Source organism: Nylanderia fulva, unplaced genomic scaffold (genome assembly GCF_048542155.1).
Source record: "Nylanderia fulva isolate GAGA-0341 unplaced genomic scaffold, ASM4854215v1 Scaffold230, whole genome shotgun sequence".
In the NCBI taxonomy this organism is placed as follows: Eukaryota; Metazoa; Arthropoda; class Insecta; order Hymenoptera; family Formicidae; genus Nylanderia; species Nylanderia fulva.
This window is the reverse complement of record NW_028190294.1, coordinates 49,468-67,652: the sequence shown is the minus strand read 5'-3', so window position 1 is coordinate 67,652 and position 18,185 is coordinate 49,468. Positions and strand designations below refer to the sequence as shown.

Genomic DNA, 18,185 nt, shown 5'->3' with positions numbered 1-18,185 from the left:
ATCGTTATAAATATCTGGATGTCATGTGTTTCCCTGATTTATATCCTGATGGTGTCAATGGACAACGAGAAGATAGAAACTTTGCATTGCCGGAATATTTATTTATTAGAACACGATTGATGTCGAAACATAGTAGATTCAGGTTGAATCTGCAGTATCTGTTTTTCCTTCTCAATGATGCTAACTACCGACAGTTGAAAAGTGGTATCTATTATACGATGATGGTTACTAACCCACGAGAGAGATACACTGCTGGTAGATACTTGAACGAATTGAAAGGTTACGAATTAGAATCGAATTTAATAAGTATTTTCGCAAAATTGAGAAATACGGATCAATTTTGGCGACAACCGTCCAATAATGTAAAATGCATGACTTTGCATTACGGTCCAGCGACGTGGTTTTTGACTTTGAATCCTAGTGAATGGAAATGGTCCGATTTGGGTGAATATTTACGAGATATGAATCCCGATAAAGAAAAGTTAGGCATCAGCGAACTAGTCGCATACGATCCTGTAAGTACTTCTAGATTCATGTGCATAAAATTCAAAGCCATAATTGATTTTATTTGTTCGTCCGATAATCCAATAGGAAAGGTTATTCATTACTTCTGGCGACTGGAATATCAAAGTAGAGGTATTCAGCACATGCATTGTATGATTTGGATAAAAGATGCTCCAGTAATAGGAAAATCGCCGGATGAAGAAGTTGCTACGTTTATTCGAAAATACGTAACGTGTGAAATTCCAGATGAAAATGTTTCGCCAACGTTGTACGATACGGTAATAAGTGATCAGAATCATAAACATAACTCGTATTGCATGCGTACGAAAAAAACGGAAACTAATATATACAGAAAGTGTCGGTTCGATTTTCCTCGGCCAGTTACTGAGAATTTCGTTTTAAGAGACGTTATCACTTCGATAGTCGGTAGAAAAAATTTACGCAGTAAGAGCAGATTGTACGATCTTCCTCGCAAGGAGTCGGAAAGGTTTATAAACGATTATAATCCGGCTATCAAATTAGCCTGGGAGGGAAATATGGACATACAATTTATTGGAAAAAAATCAGAGTTTTTAAACTCATATTTAACAAAATACACGACAAAGTCGGAAAAATGCAATACAGACTTTGAAGTGATAGATTCGAATAAGTCCTTGGCATCGAAACTGTGGAATTTTGCAATGCGTTCATTAAATAACAGAGAATGCGGTGCTTTAGAAGCTGCGGATACACTATTAGGGAATCCCTTGTACGGTATGGATAATGATACCATGGTCAAATGGATCGATGTTAATGAGGTGAGAAATAAAAAAGTTAAAACATTTAATGAAATTAAAGTTCTCGATGAAAATTCTACGAATATTTACTGTTCGTCACTCATCGATGATTACTATCCAAATAGACCTCAGGAATTAGAATCATTGACTTTGTACGATTTTGCCAGATTCTGGGAAATTACGAAACAGATGCCAAATAATGACGAAGTCAAGTGTTACAAACTGGCATCGGGTTTATTTAAAAAAAAACGAAAAAAGGGTTATTTAATTAATTATTATCGATTTAATATAAAAACTGAGCCCGAAAAATACTTTTACTCGCTGCTTCTTCTGTTCAAACCATGGAGAGATTTGAGTGAACTGTTTATGAACGCTTTATAAAAGCTGCTGTAAGCGCTGCGTTAAAACGAGTGCAATAAGTTTCTAATTTGACCTAGGCTTCATGACATTTCAAAAAGTATCATCCAGAAAAAAATTATCAGACAGAAATATGTATGTCGTATTAAAATCGGAGAGACGAAGAAAAATATATGGTTGCGTTCTCACGAGAATGGGCGATGGAGGGGCCCATTCTTTATTTTCAATATTCATACAAGAATATAAATTCATTCTGTTGCAATTGAAATAAATGTGCAATGTATCGTTAAAAGTTATTACAATTATACAAACATTTACATATATGATTAAATAAAATATATATGTATACTATAATATAATTATATATTTTATATATGTACATATATACCATATATTTCAATTATTTTGAACTGTATTGCATAAATTGTTACTTATACAAAGTTATGTGATAAGAATCGAAAATACATATATTTGTGATACTTGAATTACTAGAAAACTGCTCTATATATCTGTACTTTAAAAAGTAACTGATATCCTAAAAAAATCATAAAAATGAAAAGGTCAGGCCATGTTTAAAAAAAGGTACTCAAAAATTTAAACCTTTCAAAATTTAAACGATCTAATAATAAATTATCACGAAAAGTAACTGATATGTTATTCAAGGTGCCAGTTCAAAGTGAACATACGTAAAGTGTATATTATCTAAATTTAGTAATAATATATTACCATGAAAAGTAACTGTGATATTTTATTCAAGGTGCAAGTTCACATTGAACATACATACATATAAGTAAAACTGATTACAATTTGATTCTAGAAAATAAGTGCGATGTTATTCTTAGTGCACAAAATGTAATAGTCGTTTATAGAGATTTGATTTGAAATTCATACTAGCCCGTACAATGAAAAATAATTGCTCGTAATTCCAGAGTACCAATTTGTTAATGACTCAGAAAAATAACATGGCGGCCTGCTCTCAAAAAACTATGATGTTTTTCGATGTCCATTTAGAAATAATGTCGAAGCTCTTACAGAATAATTACTACAACATTAGAAGTACGAAAAGTAATTACATTAGAAGAAGATTAGATTAGAATAAGGATTCAACGTATTTTTAAAAGCTCTACACACAACGAAGTGAATACACAAAACTATATACAAATACCTTTTTCTTCTGTGTTTCTGAAGAAAATTGTAAGTCAAATGAAACCTTGCTATTCAAAACCTATTCTTCATGATCGCAAGACACTATTTTCTATTTAAAAGACGTCTGCTAAAATTTTAATAAATAGATATTATTTATGATAGAAATGAAGAATTTGTGCTTTACAGTATATGGATAGTACATGGTTATTTCAAACACTGAACCGATGCATACAACAAAACTTTTCTCTATCTATTCAATAAATTACTGATAATGTTAAATCCCAATCACATATGCCACCTTGCCTAGGTTAATGATGGTCATTAACGGGAAGTTTTACTAAAGAAAGATTGGAGATTTTTAATTTATACAATTTTCACAACTCTTATTTCAATTATTTATTCTATCCATCGAAAGTTTTTTGAGAGCAGGCCGCCATGTTATTTTTCTGAGTCATTAACAAATTGGTACTCTGGAATTACGAGCAATTATTTTTCATTGTATGGGCTAGTATGAATTTCAAATCAAATCTCTATAAACGACTATTATATTTTGTGCACTAAGAATAACATCGCACTTATTTTCTAGAATCAATTTGTAATCAGTTTTACTTATATGTATGTATGTTCACAATGTGAACTTGCACCTTGAATAAAATATCACAGTTACTTTTCATGGTAATATATTATTACTAAATTTAGATAATATACACTTTACGTATGTTCACTTTGAACTGGCACCTTGAATAACATATCAGTTACTTTTCGTGATAATTTATTATTAGATCGTTTAAATTTTGAAAGGTTTAAATTTTTGAGTACCTTTTTTTGAACATGGCCTGACCTTTTCATTTTTATGATTTTTTTAGGATATATATAATCCTAATGACGTCAGCGGACGCGGACAGAGAAGAAGACGACGTTACTTCATTTTTCATGAAAAACGTCACTTTTTGACCGCTTGTATCTCCAGAACGGCTTGACCGATTTTATTCCTTCTTGGCTCAAATTACTCGTGGCGATGCCGCCTTTCAGGTTATATTACGTGCAATTCAAAATTTTTTATATTTTAGTAGTTCTACACCCCCAAAAGATGGACTTTGATGGTGCAGGATAAGAGACTTTTAGTGTCTTTTTTAAGGTCTTTTAGGGTTTGAACATGGCCGGAGACACTACCGCGTCTCCTGATATAAATTTTATAAACATACCCATCAATTAAACTGAGATTAACGCAACATCACACCGGTCTTATTTAAAATTAATAATTAAAAGTTAAAAGAGGAACACGTCTCATCGCTATGATATTTCGTCAACGACTAAATTTGAAACGCACCACTAAACAATCTTTATTATTTTGTCGTAAACATTTGTCAAATTCTCAGTGTCTTTTTGTAGGTTAACCGTATTATCATGCTTCTTTATGAAGAACATTTCAGCAATCTCTCTCTTTCTTACATGTTTTTCATTATGTAAAAGGGTCGGTGATTTCCAATCAAAGTCATATCCAAAATCACATCTGTGTTTACTCAAAACCGAATGATTAGACTCATGTAATTTAATATTGCTGGCATGTTCCTTCACTCTAGTGCGTAAATGTCTTTTTGTTTGTCCAATGTATGAGACATTACAATTTTTACAGTTGATCTTGTATACTACATTCGTTTTTATATCATTAGTTATTAAATCTTTACCTCGTTTTATCAGTCTATTCAACTTTTTTGGCAAACTATAAACGACATTTAAGTTAGCATTTTTAAGTGACCTTTTAATACTGTCGCTGACGTCTTTAACGTATGGAAGTGAAATTACATAATTCTTATCTTGAGCCGAATTCACATTATCGTTATTATCCAAATCATTACGTGAAAGAATTAAATAAAATTGCTAGTTACGTCGAAATCAAGTTTGCCAAGTTTATTTTCACCACTAGCGTCCAATATTAATTTTGATTTAACACAAATGTTTTATGTCCGGTTGAGAGAGACCATGTGGTCAACAGCATTCAAAAACAAAATTTTTTCTTTTCATTGATGAAATGTCAGATATTTGTAATGTTAAATGGATGACGTTTCTTGTACGGTATGTTGATCTTGAAACATTAGATATTCGCACGTAATTAGTTAAATTAATTGATATTGATGCAAGAAATAGCAGCGCGGGGCAATTATTTTCTGCATTTAAAAGTGAAATGTGGGAATTAAAAATTCCATTTTTAAATATCATTGCCTTATCATGCGACAATGCGTCTGTCATGATAGGAAAGCATCAGTCGTTCAAAAAAAAATTAGAAGAAATTTGTAAAAATTTATTAACATTTTTATGTCCATGTCATTCCGCTGCATTAGTTGCACATGCTGCATGTGGAAAAATACCGGAATAATAGATTTGTATTCTTCGCCAAAAAGAATTTAAAAAATAATAAGGAAATTAATGATTAGTTCGACCATACTGGCTCTTATTAATATTATTCGTCTTTATTAGATATGAAGTACACTACGTTTCGACCTTAAATTTAGGTCCTTTTCAAGTGCTAAAATTATAAAAAATCAATAGTTAGCGACGCAAAACTAAAACTAAATACAAGTCAATTCGTGCAAGGAGAGACAACAATGTACTTACTTAAAACAATTCTAATAAGCCACATTAAGATATAGAGATATAAATTATATGTTAAGCGCTGTGAACTTTAACATGTCGCTAAGACATTCTGTCAACTACTGATACAAGACGCTAAATTATTCTAATGGCCTTATCATAAACAGAGTTGTCTGTGTCAGTTTGAAGATTGATTGTGTTTGTTTGCTTTTTAATATATAACATTTCAGCAATCTCTCTCTTACGTCTATGTTTTTCAGTATGTAAAATACAAGGGTCAAGCCACCGGAAATCGTGATTGCATTCTATTCTATGTTTGCTAACAACCGACAGATTCGATTCATGCTTTTTAATGTTGTTCTGATGTTCCTTTATGCGAGTATTTAGATGTCCCTTTGTCCTATGTAAGAAACATTGCAATCAATGCATTCCAATCTATAAACGACATTTGTTTTATTTTATTTAGAAGTGGTATCCTTACCTCTTTTGATAAGGCTACTTAGTTTTTTCTGTAATTTATATACCACTCTTAGTCCTTTTTTTCTAAGCGATTTAGAGATGATTAGTGATTAACTTTCCTTCACTACACCTAATAACTTCTAAATAACCTTCTAAATCAATTTTTCAATATAAACATAAACAATTTAATGACTTTCAATAAAAAGAAAAAGAACATAGAGATTAAAAAATTCAGTTTTTTGATTAGTAAACACAATGTAACTGTTGATCCTCTGAACAACATAGATAACAAAAAATGGGTTTTGAATACAAGCGACATTTCTATTCTAAAGATTGTAATGAATTTTTTTAATCTAGGCGATAGATTGGAATGCATTGATTGCAATGTTTCTTACATAGGACAAACAAAGAGACATCTAAATACTCGCATAAAGGAACACCAGAACAACATTAAAAAGCATGAATCGAATCTGTCGGTTGTTAGCAAACATAGAATAGAATGCAATCACGATTTCCGGTGGCTTGACCCTTGTATTTTACATACTGAAAAACATAGACGTAAGAGAGAGATTGCTGAAATGTTATATATTAAAAAGCAAACAAACACAATCAATCTTCAAACTGACACAGACAACTCTGTTTATGATAAGGCCATTAGAATAATTTAGCGTCTTGTATCAGTAGTTGACAGAATGTCTTAGCGACATGTTAAAGTTCACAGCGCTTAACATATAATTTATATCTCTATATCTTAATGTGGCTTATTAGAATTGTTTTAAGTAAGTACATTGTTGTCTCTCCTTGCGCGAATTGACTTGTATTTAGTTTTAGTTTTGCGTCGCTAACTATTGATTTTTTATAATTTTAGCACTTGAAAAGGACCTAAATTTAAGGTTGAAACGTAGTATACTTCATATCTAATAAAGACGAATAATATTAATAAGAGCCAGTATGGTCGAACTAATCATTAATTTCCTTATTATTTTTTAAATACCGGATTATTGCGACGAATTTAAAAAAAAAAATCGCAAATTATATTAACAGTAGTCCCAAGCGTACTGTTATTTTTGAAGAATTTATCGAATGTTTTCAGGAAATAAACCGCAAAATTTTAAAGTTGTCTGATACACGATGGCTTTCTCATCATGCATGTGTTGAAAGACTTATTGAGTTTTGGGATACTATTAATTTTTTTAACCGAAATGGTCGTAAATGAAAAGTCAAGAGAACATTTATTATATATAATAAACAAACCTACGTAAAAGCATATTTTTTATTTTTAAAGTATATTTTGAATTATTTTAATTCTTTTAATGCATTTTTTCAAGCTCTAGAAACAAGAATTCACTTATTGTATTCAAAATCAGTCGAATTTTTGACAAATATTTGTAAACAATTTGTGAAACCAGAACTTTTAAAGGATATATATAATAACTTTCAATTTGCTGAAAAAGAAAATCAAAAATCTATAAATGCTATAAATTTGGGATCAAAATGTGAAGAATATCTGAATCAATTGATGAAAGTAGGACACATAGACGTAATTGCAAATGTTTAAGAGAATTGTTTACAATTTTACGTGACTGCGGCTCAAGAAATTAGTAAACGATTACCTGTTAACGATAAATTTTTATCAAAATTGGAAGTTTTTCTATCATCTAATACATTATACGATAATGATAGAAAAACATGATTCAATGATATTTCTTTTGTCGCTCAAACTCTCGGTGGGTATGATGAAAAAAAATTACAAGAAGAATGGTATTCTTTACATTTAGATCTCACGGCAAAAGAGAAAGAACATTTATCAAAATTAAATTTTGATGAAATGTGGAAAAAAATTGTACGATATAAATATCCCAATCTCAAATCCCTTGTGAATGTTGTAAGATTACTCCCTCATTCGAATGCTGATCCAGGAAGAATGTTTTTTCTTCTAACAGATTTAAAAACCAAAAGACGAAATAAACTGTCAAACGCATGTGTAAATGCGACTGTATATTCAAATCAACTTTAAAAGCAAGAAGATAAACTATTCTAGACATGGAAATTAATGAAAAGCATTTGTCTTTCATGTCGACAAATAATTTACATTTTTATGTCCCCCCCCCCTCAAAAAAAAAAGAGCACCTTAACATTATATCCTGCTAATGATGCTATTGCAAGTACCTCATCGGCTAATCTGCAATAATCCTAATAAAATAAATTGTATTGCAGAATTATAATTGCAGAAAATATCTTGTCACTATTTGACATTATTTCTGCAAATAACATCTTATAAAGAGAATCTTATTAATATAAGATCATATATAAGTGGTAGAATATGGCTCCAGGCGAAGATCCACTTAAAAAACCTAACGCGCCGTTATGGTGATACCCCATGGGTGGTGTGGAAAATCACCGTTTATTATTATAAAATAATAATATGCACAATATATATTAATAATATTATAAATGATACAAATGTATACATGTATGTGGTCAATATACATTTGTATAATTATTGTGCAAAAAAAGGGACAAAATTTTTAAATATTTTATTAATTATTTTTTTAATATTATATTTTTAATATTATGTTATTATATTTTCCATAATTATATTTTCTTTTATTTATTATATTTTACTTATAATACAAACATAAATTTATAATATAATATTACAATAAGTAAAAAGCTGTGAAAAAAGCATTAACGCTGTCAGGCATATATAAAAAGCGAGAAGTGAAAAGAAACAGTCCGTCCTCTTATTTTCGGTGAGTGAGAAGAACAGAAAATATATCTGTCTTCCTCTATTATCCGAAGTTCGAAGCTGGCCGAGACCAGTCGAAGCGCTAACCGAATCTAAAGGCCGTCTTGCGTTATGGCTCACCCCCACCACACACGGTTGCCCATTAGAATAAAATTAATAATAGATTAATAAGTTATATATATATATACATATGTTCATATATAATAAATGTAAAATGTCGTATTATTTTTAAATTTAGTTAATTAATGTGTTGATAAGGCCAACTATCGAGCATAAATTAAAAGCATGTTCACATAAAAAAAGAATTAAAAACTTTAAAAAAAAATTATTTAATTACATCCAAACATAAACAAAGTTGATATTACAAAGTTAAACAGACGTTTCGACTGTACGCAGTCTTCCTCAATCTCAGGCAGCACGCTAATGTTCCCTGAATGTTCCTTTTGTGTTATATGTGTTTACTGTTTTATTCCGAACAGTCATCTAACATTCCAAAAAATTCTAAGTTCAAAGATTTAGGATTCAAACGTTGAACGAACGTTGCAAGTATACTACTTCGTATCTACCATTTGTGTTTGAATGCTAATGTTCGCTAAACATTCGTTTTGTATTATGTTTTTAACTGTTTTATTCCGAACCCCTTTTAGTCCCTTAACATTCCAAAAAATTCTGTTCAAAGATTTAGATCAAAGAATTAAAAGTGAAGCAAGAGGAGAGACAAAAAAGATGAAGGAAAAGAAGAATATATATACATATATGAGATATATTTAACATATTTTACATGAAAAAATATATCATCAGTATGTTTTTATAACTCTGGTAAATGTATATTAAAAAGATTAAAGAAACATTTAACACTGTCATGCGTATCAAAATGCGAGCAGTATCTCTCTCGTCACTTTTATGTTACCGACTTGATAAAAAAGGGACAGAAATCTGCCCTTTTCTGTTATCAAAAGTATAGTTCAAGCGCGTCAATTGTAGCGCATTAATCGTTGCGCGCCAAACGTCTCACACCACACGTAATCTAACCTAACCTAACACGACACCGCCAATGACCACAGTCGTTACACGTGCCAGACCATGATTATGTATGACGTGTGCTAGACCCACCGGCCACATTCGTTACACGTGCTAGATAATTAAAATTTCAGTGTGAATAGTGAATGTTCTGATTAAATAAATATTATTTATATACACAGTGAACATCATATTATATATATGTCAGGTAAGCCTAATATCTTTTCTTATTTACTATAATCTAGAATTTTCTTTCTTTGTATATTAGTGTTAAGTCGTGAGCTAGTTGTTTATAGAGATTAGGTATAATTATTAGTTATTAGTTTAGCCATATTTATTTTTGTATATATGTATTTTATAAGAAAATCATAGGCTTTTGTAGCTCTGTAACCTTTAATTCTTTATTCTTTGTTTCACTTTTTGCTTTTTCTCTGCTCTTCCTCTCTATAGTGTTACATAACTTATATGGAAAAAATAAGTACATTAAATTTTATTTGGCTATAGTATCATTCACTTTTGGATAGGGTATAATTTCTGAACAGCTTTATATACTATTTTGTAAAAAATTCTAAACGTATTAAAAATATTAAAAATAAGTCATAGAATTATTAAAATCCTGTATATAACATTCTGTCAAATTGTTTTAAACAATTTTTGATTAGTTATAAACAGAGTTCTGTAAAATATATCGTAAAGACATATTCTACAGAATCTTAGACATATTCTATAGAATCTTAAAGACATCTTTCTTAAAGACATATTCTGTAGAATATATCTTAAAAGACATATTCTACAGAACTCTGAGCTGTTTATAACTTAATCAAAAATTGTTTAAGACATATTCTACAGAACTCTGAGCTGTTTATAACTTAATCAAAAATTGTTTAAGACATATTCTATAGAACTCTGAGCTGTTTATAACTTAATCAAAAATTGTTTAAGACAAATTGACAATGTTATTCTTATAGGATTTTATAATAATTCTATGACTTATTTTCAATATTTTTAATATGTTTAGGATTTTTTACAAAATAGTATATAAAACTGTTGAGAAATTATGGCCTATCCAAAAGTGAATGACTAATCAGATAAAATTTAATAAACTTATTTTTTCCGTGTAGAGATACAGCGTTACAGAACATTTTTACAAAATAAAGTTCTTAAAATGATAACTGTTTTAGCTATGATAATTACTGAAAGTTAATAAATAACTTTTTGAAACGTTTTCTTGTATTTCAGGTGAGACAGTTTAAAAGCATTTGATTGGTCTCTGAATGCTAGATATTTTGTAATTAATATTATCGAAATGTCGAAGCTTTGAACAATGTTAGTTACATTCATGTTGGTATTAAACAGGGGCTTGTAAAACGTATGGTAAATGGAATTAAACCAAATTGTTTGCAATTAGATATAGATATAAATATCGATGGCTTGCCAATTTCTAAAAGCAGTTCTGTTGATGTTTGGTCTATATTAGGTAGATGCATTGGATTATATGACCAAAGACAATTTGTGATTGGTCTTTTCTGTGGATCAGGCAAGCCAGAACCACTAGATTTGTACCTGAAGGATTTTATTGACGAACTTAAAGTACTTCAAAATGACAGTATTAATTATAATCACCAAATATTCAGAGTTTTTATTAAGTGCTTTATTTGTGATGCACTAGCTCGTGCATATTTAAAATGTATTCAGCATCACTCAGGCTATAATGGATGTGAAAGATGCATACAAGAAGGTGAACATGATGGTGCAAAAGTATGTTATGATCTTAAATGTTCAACTGCAAGAACAGATGAATCTTTTAATCTCCGAACGGACGAAAACCATTATATTGGTGTATCTCCACTTACTCAATTGTCTGTCAAGTTTGTTACACAATTCCCCTTGTGTTCTATGCACTTATTATGGGAAGGAGTAACGAAAAGGTTCTTTAACTATCTTATACTAAAAGCTAAAACAAAAGCGAAATTGAGAGCATCAGACACAAACAAAATTTCTTGTCTCCTGGAAGAGTTTTGTATATTTATTCCAAGAAAGTTTGCTCGTAAACCTTGTTCTCTGCACTATGTTGCCCGATGGAAAGCAACTGAACATCGACTTTTCTTATTATATACAGGAGTAGTTGCTCTTAAACAAGTACTTTCACAGGAATTGTATGATCTTTTTCTTTTATTACATGTAGCTACAAGAATAGTTTCTTATGAACAACTTATAGAGAAATAAATTTGTTAGTTTCGCAGAAAAAATTTTTGCAGCTTTTGTTGAACATTGTACACATCCAACGGTTTTTGGACCTGATTTTATATCGTATAACATTCACAGCCTTCTATATATATGTGATGATGTTTGTCGATATGGTGTAATAGAAAATTTTTCTGGATTTCCATTTGAAAATTTTCTAGAAGTGATCAAACGCTTGATTCGGTCTGGTGCAAAAGTTCTTCAACAACTTGCTCGACGGCTGGCTGAAATGAACTATTTGTATGATTTTCAACAACTTCCACTCACGTCATGGTTGCCTTCAGGTTACAATTCATCCACAAATGAATATAAAACATTGTCTAACAAAATTTTCACTTTTTCTACCAATTTAAAAGACATTTTTTTTTGTTCAAATGAGAATGTTGCACAGGTGAAAAAAATTCTCAAATCTGAGACTGGAATTGTTCTGATTGCTGATGTTTGTAATGATTTTCATGATTTTTTTGAGATTCCAATTAAATCCAGCAAAGTAGGCATCTGGAAATTAGGTAGTTGGACTCATCAAAATGTTTCTGTTTCACTAGAAACTGTTCATGGAAAGTGTATAGTTCTTCCATTCAAAAATGAACGTATTGCTATCAAATTGCTTCATACGTCTTAAAAGCAACAATATACTGTTAATGTTACATTTTTTTATTTGGCATTGATTAGTTGGAACCTAAAATATTTTTTTAGTGTCAGTCTCCATTCTCTTGTTTTTTCTTTTTTGTTTTTGTTCTTTGTGGTATTAAAATTAGATTTTCTAAAGCCACATTTGTTGTATATATGTAACGGATCACCCTTTCCCGTCGCCACGGATCAGCTCGTCGGTGTCAGGATTCGGGAAGAGGGGAGACTCAGATTCGCAAGGACCACACGGTTGTTCTGATAAAAACAGAGTTTATTCGAGTCACCTTTCAGGGGTAGACTTGCTATTTAGTTCACAGATACAGAGAATCTTAAGACGGACGAAACGCGACCAGATTATTCGGACGCGAGCACGATTTATAGCTAGAATTTACAAGGAGAAGTACGACGGGCGAAATATATACAACGCGGACACGGGTGCCCTGAAAAGGGCGAGCCCCGTAGAGCGCAGGTGATTCGCGGACAGGACCCGGTGACCGAGAATACTCGGCCTACGCGACGAGAACGCTCGTCGGCTGGGACGGCTTACGGACAGGACCCGGTGACCGAGAACGCTCGGCCTACGCGACGAGAACGCTCGTCGACCGGGATAGTTAGGAGCTTAGGATTCGAAAAGTGATCTCTGAGAACGCTCGGAGCAGGACTGGTCGAGAAACCTCGGCTGAGCCGCTTTTATACCCGCCAGTCGACCCCCTCCAAGCTAGTCTTGAAGTGGGGTGGCTGGTCGGGTGGGGCGAAAGGCGAATTTCCATCGCGTTTATTATATGGTGGCCCCGAAAGGGGCCGTTTGTATGAGCGCGGGCGGTTGGTCGGCCCTGTGCATGCGCGGCGCCTAGTAACGACCAATCGGGTCGTCACATATATAACTTATATTTTTAGAATATTTGTATGCTGTGGTAGAATTTCCACCTGACAATGCAGGTAAGAAACCACAAACAGCGATTGTTTTAAAATCATGGCTTTTGCCAAATAAGAAATGCTTGTGGCCTTGCTACCTGAAAAGCGACATTGCAATTCAAAAGGCTTTAATATCAAAGCAAGAGCCCGGTGAAGGTTATATGAAGTGCGACTTCTTACGAAATCTTTATGAATACCGTATGTATAATTCTAATGTTTATGTTAAATACTATAAATACGTTACTTTTTAAAGTATTTTGTTTAGCATTAAACTAACAATTCATTTTGTGTAGATACATACAAAGATGCTCGACTCGGACTTCGTAAATCTGAACTTACATCAGACTTAGAATCAAATAAAGAAGAATCTCTTAAATTTTCAAGAGGGCGTCAGATAAAACGAATACTTTATGATGATGATGAAGAAGATGATTTTTCATCCAAAAATACATCCGTTAAAGCACCTCTTATTATTTCATTTTCATATAATGATAGTGAATTAAGGACAGATCAAACATGTTCAAAGATCAAAAATCAAACATGTTCAGTAGTTAAGAAACGTAATATACAAAAGATATCAAAAAAAGTGTACAACCCACATGCATTAAAAAGAGGCTTATAAAAAATAAAGTATTAGAAGATAATTACTGATTGGTATCACAAGCCGACATTCTCAGGGAGGTATTTACATTTCTTGTCTCAGCATCCATTTTGTCAAAAGCGGGGAACTATATACGGTCTAGTGGATAGAACAATTTTATTATCACATCCACGATTTCATTATAAAAATCTCGTTACCATTGTCAACATACTTTTAGAAAACTGTTATCCGCTTGACTTGATATTCAATACCATTAACCAACGTTTGGTAAATTTATTCAAAAAATTAAAAAATACCACAATTAACGTTAACAATAATAATAATGAACAAACGTCTTTTTTCACTATACCATTTTTACCCGGTTTGACTGAACAATTTAGAAATATTATTAGGGGCATGAATATTAAATTATCCTTTTTTAGTTTTAATAAATTAAATAAATATATACGGGCACATAAAGATACTATTTCTAAAATGAATAATACCAACGTTGTTTATAAAATTAATTGTTCAAACTGCGACGCTTCTTACGTTGGCCAGACTAGTAGAAGACTGACCACGAGAATTTCTGAACATAAGAAACATAGTTAAAAATACTAATATTAAATCAGTAATAACTGACCACCGCATTAATTTTAACCATAAATTTGATTGGGGGAACATTAATATTTTAGATAAAGAAATTTATTACGGGAAAAGATCAGTATCAGAAATAATATACATAAAAAGACAAAATAGTAGTCTCAATTTACAGACTAATACTGAAAGTCTATCTGATATTTATATCGAAGCTATGGAGAGACTACCTAAACTTTAAAGTTAAATAACAAACACAAAATGATTAAATTTGTTTACCAATTTTCGTTTCCAACTGAGCCTAAGTATCCTCTGAGCCGTTCTACTGACATGAGAATTACACTAGTGTCACTTTTGTTACTGTTACAATTAAAATTCTGTCACATCATAAATATATGTAAGTTTTTTATTGGCATACTTTTTTGATACCATTGTTAGATTACTGTTTCTTAACGCACTTGATTGTGGATCTTATAATTAGTGAGTTGTAATGAGACAATTATTTTAATTTATAGGATGCGATTAATGTTTAATATTTTAACACCTGCCAACCTCGTAGTCAGAAAACTAAAGAGGAGCGCTTCCCACAGTTACGTTATTGTGATTGAGTAGTGAGAATCACCTTATTGTTAATCTTACGACGTTTTATTTCGTTTATTGATGTAACCGCGTTTAAATATGTTTATGAAACTTTTATACGTTAAACATGAACTTTAGACTTTTGTGAATTTAATTTGCTTCTTGTGTGTACTGCGCTGAAGAAGATCCGAAAAATTGGATCGAAACATTTGCTTTTTCATGTTTTAATTTTCGAGGTTATTTTTGTAATGTTATATTAATTTAAAACTTTGTTGTTTCTAACAGTATATATTGATTAAATGTAATAAATTAGTCTTTTTGATAACCGTAATATTACTTTTACTCTTATTAGCCTTTTATATGTCTAATACTTTATTTGAATTAAAGAGCATTTAATTATTATATTGTTTATAAAAAATAAGTTATTTAAAAATACGTCTTGGGTAGTTAAGAAAGCAAAGCTTGCATTGGAACTAAAGCAAAGTAAGTTTTTAATAAATTCATTAGATTATATTTGACATGTATATTATGTTATTGTAATTTTACTAAGGGTGTTTTTTCAGGGCTACCTCTTCAAAAAAGTAATACAAATATGATGGATAAATCTCATGAACAGATCTCCACAGATGTATCTTGTGAATTAGCATCTGAAGTACCTTTCGCTTTAACGCAGAGGACTGCCAATTTAGAAGAGAGAACAGACACTGCTTTACTTTCAAAGCAGAGTACGACTTCTTGCTCCACTTTAACTAAGGAAAAATCTTTTTTAGTTACACTTTTAAAGAAACACATTGATAACCAAAAAAGAAGAGCTCATTTGACGTCACCTTCTCTTTCAAAACAATGCACTTCGAAAGGGAATAGAACGCGTTCGGCTTCACCCTCACCGTTGAAACAAAGTCAGTTTTTTTTTCCCGATTCAGCGACTTTCGGATCTATATTTTTCTCTCACATTGTATTTTCCATAGGGGGGAACAGGGGATGTATGGAATTAAATCTCTTGTAGAGATTATTTCAATTTTAAATCTTGGCGTGTCCAAGTAAAATTTGGTGCCTTGTGCACAGGTATTTAATTCTAACGAAAAAATTTAGTTTTGTTAGGATAACGCACTGTCATCCGCGATTTGGCTCTTATTGCCTGTCTTATACGTTAATTTATATTTATATTACAGAGCCTTGTTAAACTCTTAATTTTTTTTTTAATTTTCTGCTTCAGTTAATGTTATTTAATTTCTATAAAAATGTTTAAATTTTTTTATTGTAATATTTTTATATATTTGTACTCTTTCTGTTTAATGATTTGCATTATGTAGTTTGTGCATGTTATGTATTTAAGTACTTCTATTTTGTCATTAATTAATGTTATTACAGGAATTAATAGCAGTGCATCTTAATCTTTAGTCTTCAGCTTATCTGTTAGTGACTTTAATGCAGTTGACACTTCAGCTTCATCTCTTAGCCGTAGTAATATTGTTGATTCTAGTATGAACAAATCTGATATAGAAGACAATCTTGAGGATTTACAAAGGAATAATCATGACACTGAACATGCTTATAGCAACAGTAATGACAGTAACGCAGACTCTGATCATGATAATCAAGTTGAGGCATCAAAAAAGACCATTGGCAAAGGTAAAATCCTACGTATCTCTTTTTTTTTGGTGTGTAAATACTAATTTATTCTCCGTTATTGTGATTGCAGATATAGTAAAAAATCTAGTTTCTATGGTGAATATTATAAAACAAGTTCAACGTAATCATGGAATATTATTGAAGGAAATACTGCAACGACTTAGAAATAAAGGAACAATCGTACCTCATCCTGAAGGAATGCCACAAAGGTATTTGAAAACATTACTGCAGCTGATAAATGGAAAAATGTTTAGCTTTATCCGAAGCACAAATGGAATATTTAGTAAGTACAGATTTGAAATCCATTTAGTAGTTTCCATAGCAGAACATAAAATATTTTTTAACAATAAATTTTTGGAATTGAAGAAAATATGAAACATTTCCAGACCAAAAGACTTTCTACCGAAGGTGGAATATCAGTGCAGGAATGCGTTGATCGCATTATGAAAAAATTACTCACACGTGCAGTTGGTAGTCTTTATAGTTACATGGGAAGAAAACAAAAAGGGAGGGAACAAACACTTGCTTTTTTCCCACAAAAATGTGCAAAGTTGTCAAAGGTACGATTGTTTTACAATTTTTATTTATTGAAATACAGAAATATAATAGCATGGCGATATGTAGATTTCTCTTTTCTTTTATAAAATATTTAAAATAATTTTTTAGTCAGAATTATGTTATGACTGTGTTAAAAACAAATTAAATATTGTCTAATTTTTTTCTCAGATGCAGTATTACTTATACATCCAGATGCCAATGGAAAAATTATAGACAAAACAATAATGGACTATTTACGTTACTCGCCTTTTAGGAGTGACAAATAAGTCTGCAGATATATGTATTATGTAATGTTCCTTAATATAACTTTATATAACTTTAAGAAATAAATATTGTAGGCCAACTAAACGAGCAAAATTACATAAGATATAAAGATTTATTAATAATTAAAGTCTCATTCCATTAGAGAAACAATATACAACGTAACCGTTTCGACTGCATTACAGTCTTCTTCAATACATAAAACTCAAATATTAAAATACAAAGTTAACGATTCTTCGCTGATGAACAATGGATGAGTAAGACGATTGGTCTGAAATTCCAAGTTTTGCGACATTTAATCATGCTCTGTGGAGATTTTACGCGAATTAATTAATATCAGAGAAAATTGAAAAATCTTTCAACTTACATTATCGTTTTAACAAGTTCTTCTTTTCGAAATTTCAAGTGTGTGTTGCGAAGTCTAAATAACAAATGTCAAGGTAGAGAGCGTGATGTATATATTTATTACCAATGTTTTTCTAAACTATGATTCAACTAATTTCTTAAGTATATCAAAATAACTATTGTCTAACAATTCAGTGCCTTTGTTTAAATTAATTCCATTTTTCTGTTCTTTAATATGGAT

General features: G+C 31.1%; 1 protein-coding gene and 1 long non-coding RNA gene across 2 annotated transcripts; both read left to right on the top strand.

The window, feature by feature from the left end:
• Positions 1 to 9,634: 9,634 nt before the first annotated feature.
• Positions 9,635 to 16,371, top strand: LOC146723107 (uncharacterized). Its single transcript, XR_014924766.1, has 4 exons — positions 9,635 to 9,811; positions 10,843 to 13,590; positions 13,686 to 15,631; positions 15,712 to 16,371. It is a non-coding gene; the product is annotated as an uncharacterized LOC146723107 (long non-coding RNA).
• A 4-nt stretch (positions 16,372 to 16,375) lies between these two features.
• LOC114930376 (uncharacterized) lies at positions 16,376 to 17,675 on the top strand. The gene is made up of 4 exons (XM_029302139.2): positions 16,376 to 16,780; positions 16,851 to 17,063; positions 17,167 to 17,340; positions 17,507 to 17,675. Exons 1-3 carry the CDS (start codon positions 16,633 to 16,635, stop codon positions 17,214 to 17,216), a joined length of 411 nt encoding a protein of 136 aa, XP_029157972.1. The 5' UTR covers positions 16,376 to 16,632; the 3' UTR covers positions 17,217 to 17,340; positions 17,507 to 17,675.
• Positions 17,676 to 18,185: the final 510 nt, after the last annotated feature.

Coding starts and splice junctions, on each gene's coding strand:
- LOC114930376 (XM_029302139.2), top strand. CDS start 16,633: ATGAACAAATCTGATATAGAAGACAATCTTGAGGATTTACAAAGGAAT. Junction 16,781..16,850: donor AAAAAAGACCATTGGCAAAG/GTAAAATCCTAC, acceptor TTGTGATTGCAG/ATATAGTAAAAAATCTAGTT. Junction 17,064..17,166: donor AAGCACAAATGGAATATTTA/GTAAGTACAGAT, acceptor AAACATTTCCAG/ACCAAAAGACTTTCTACCGA.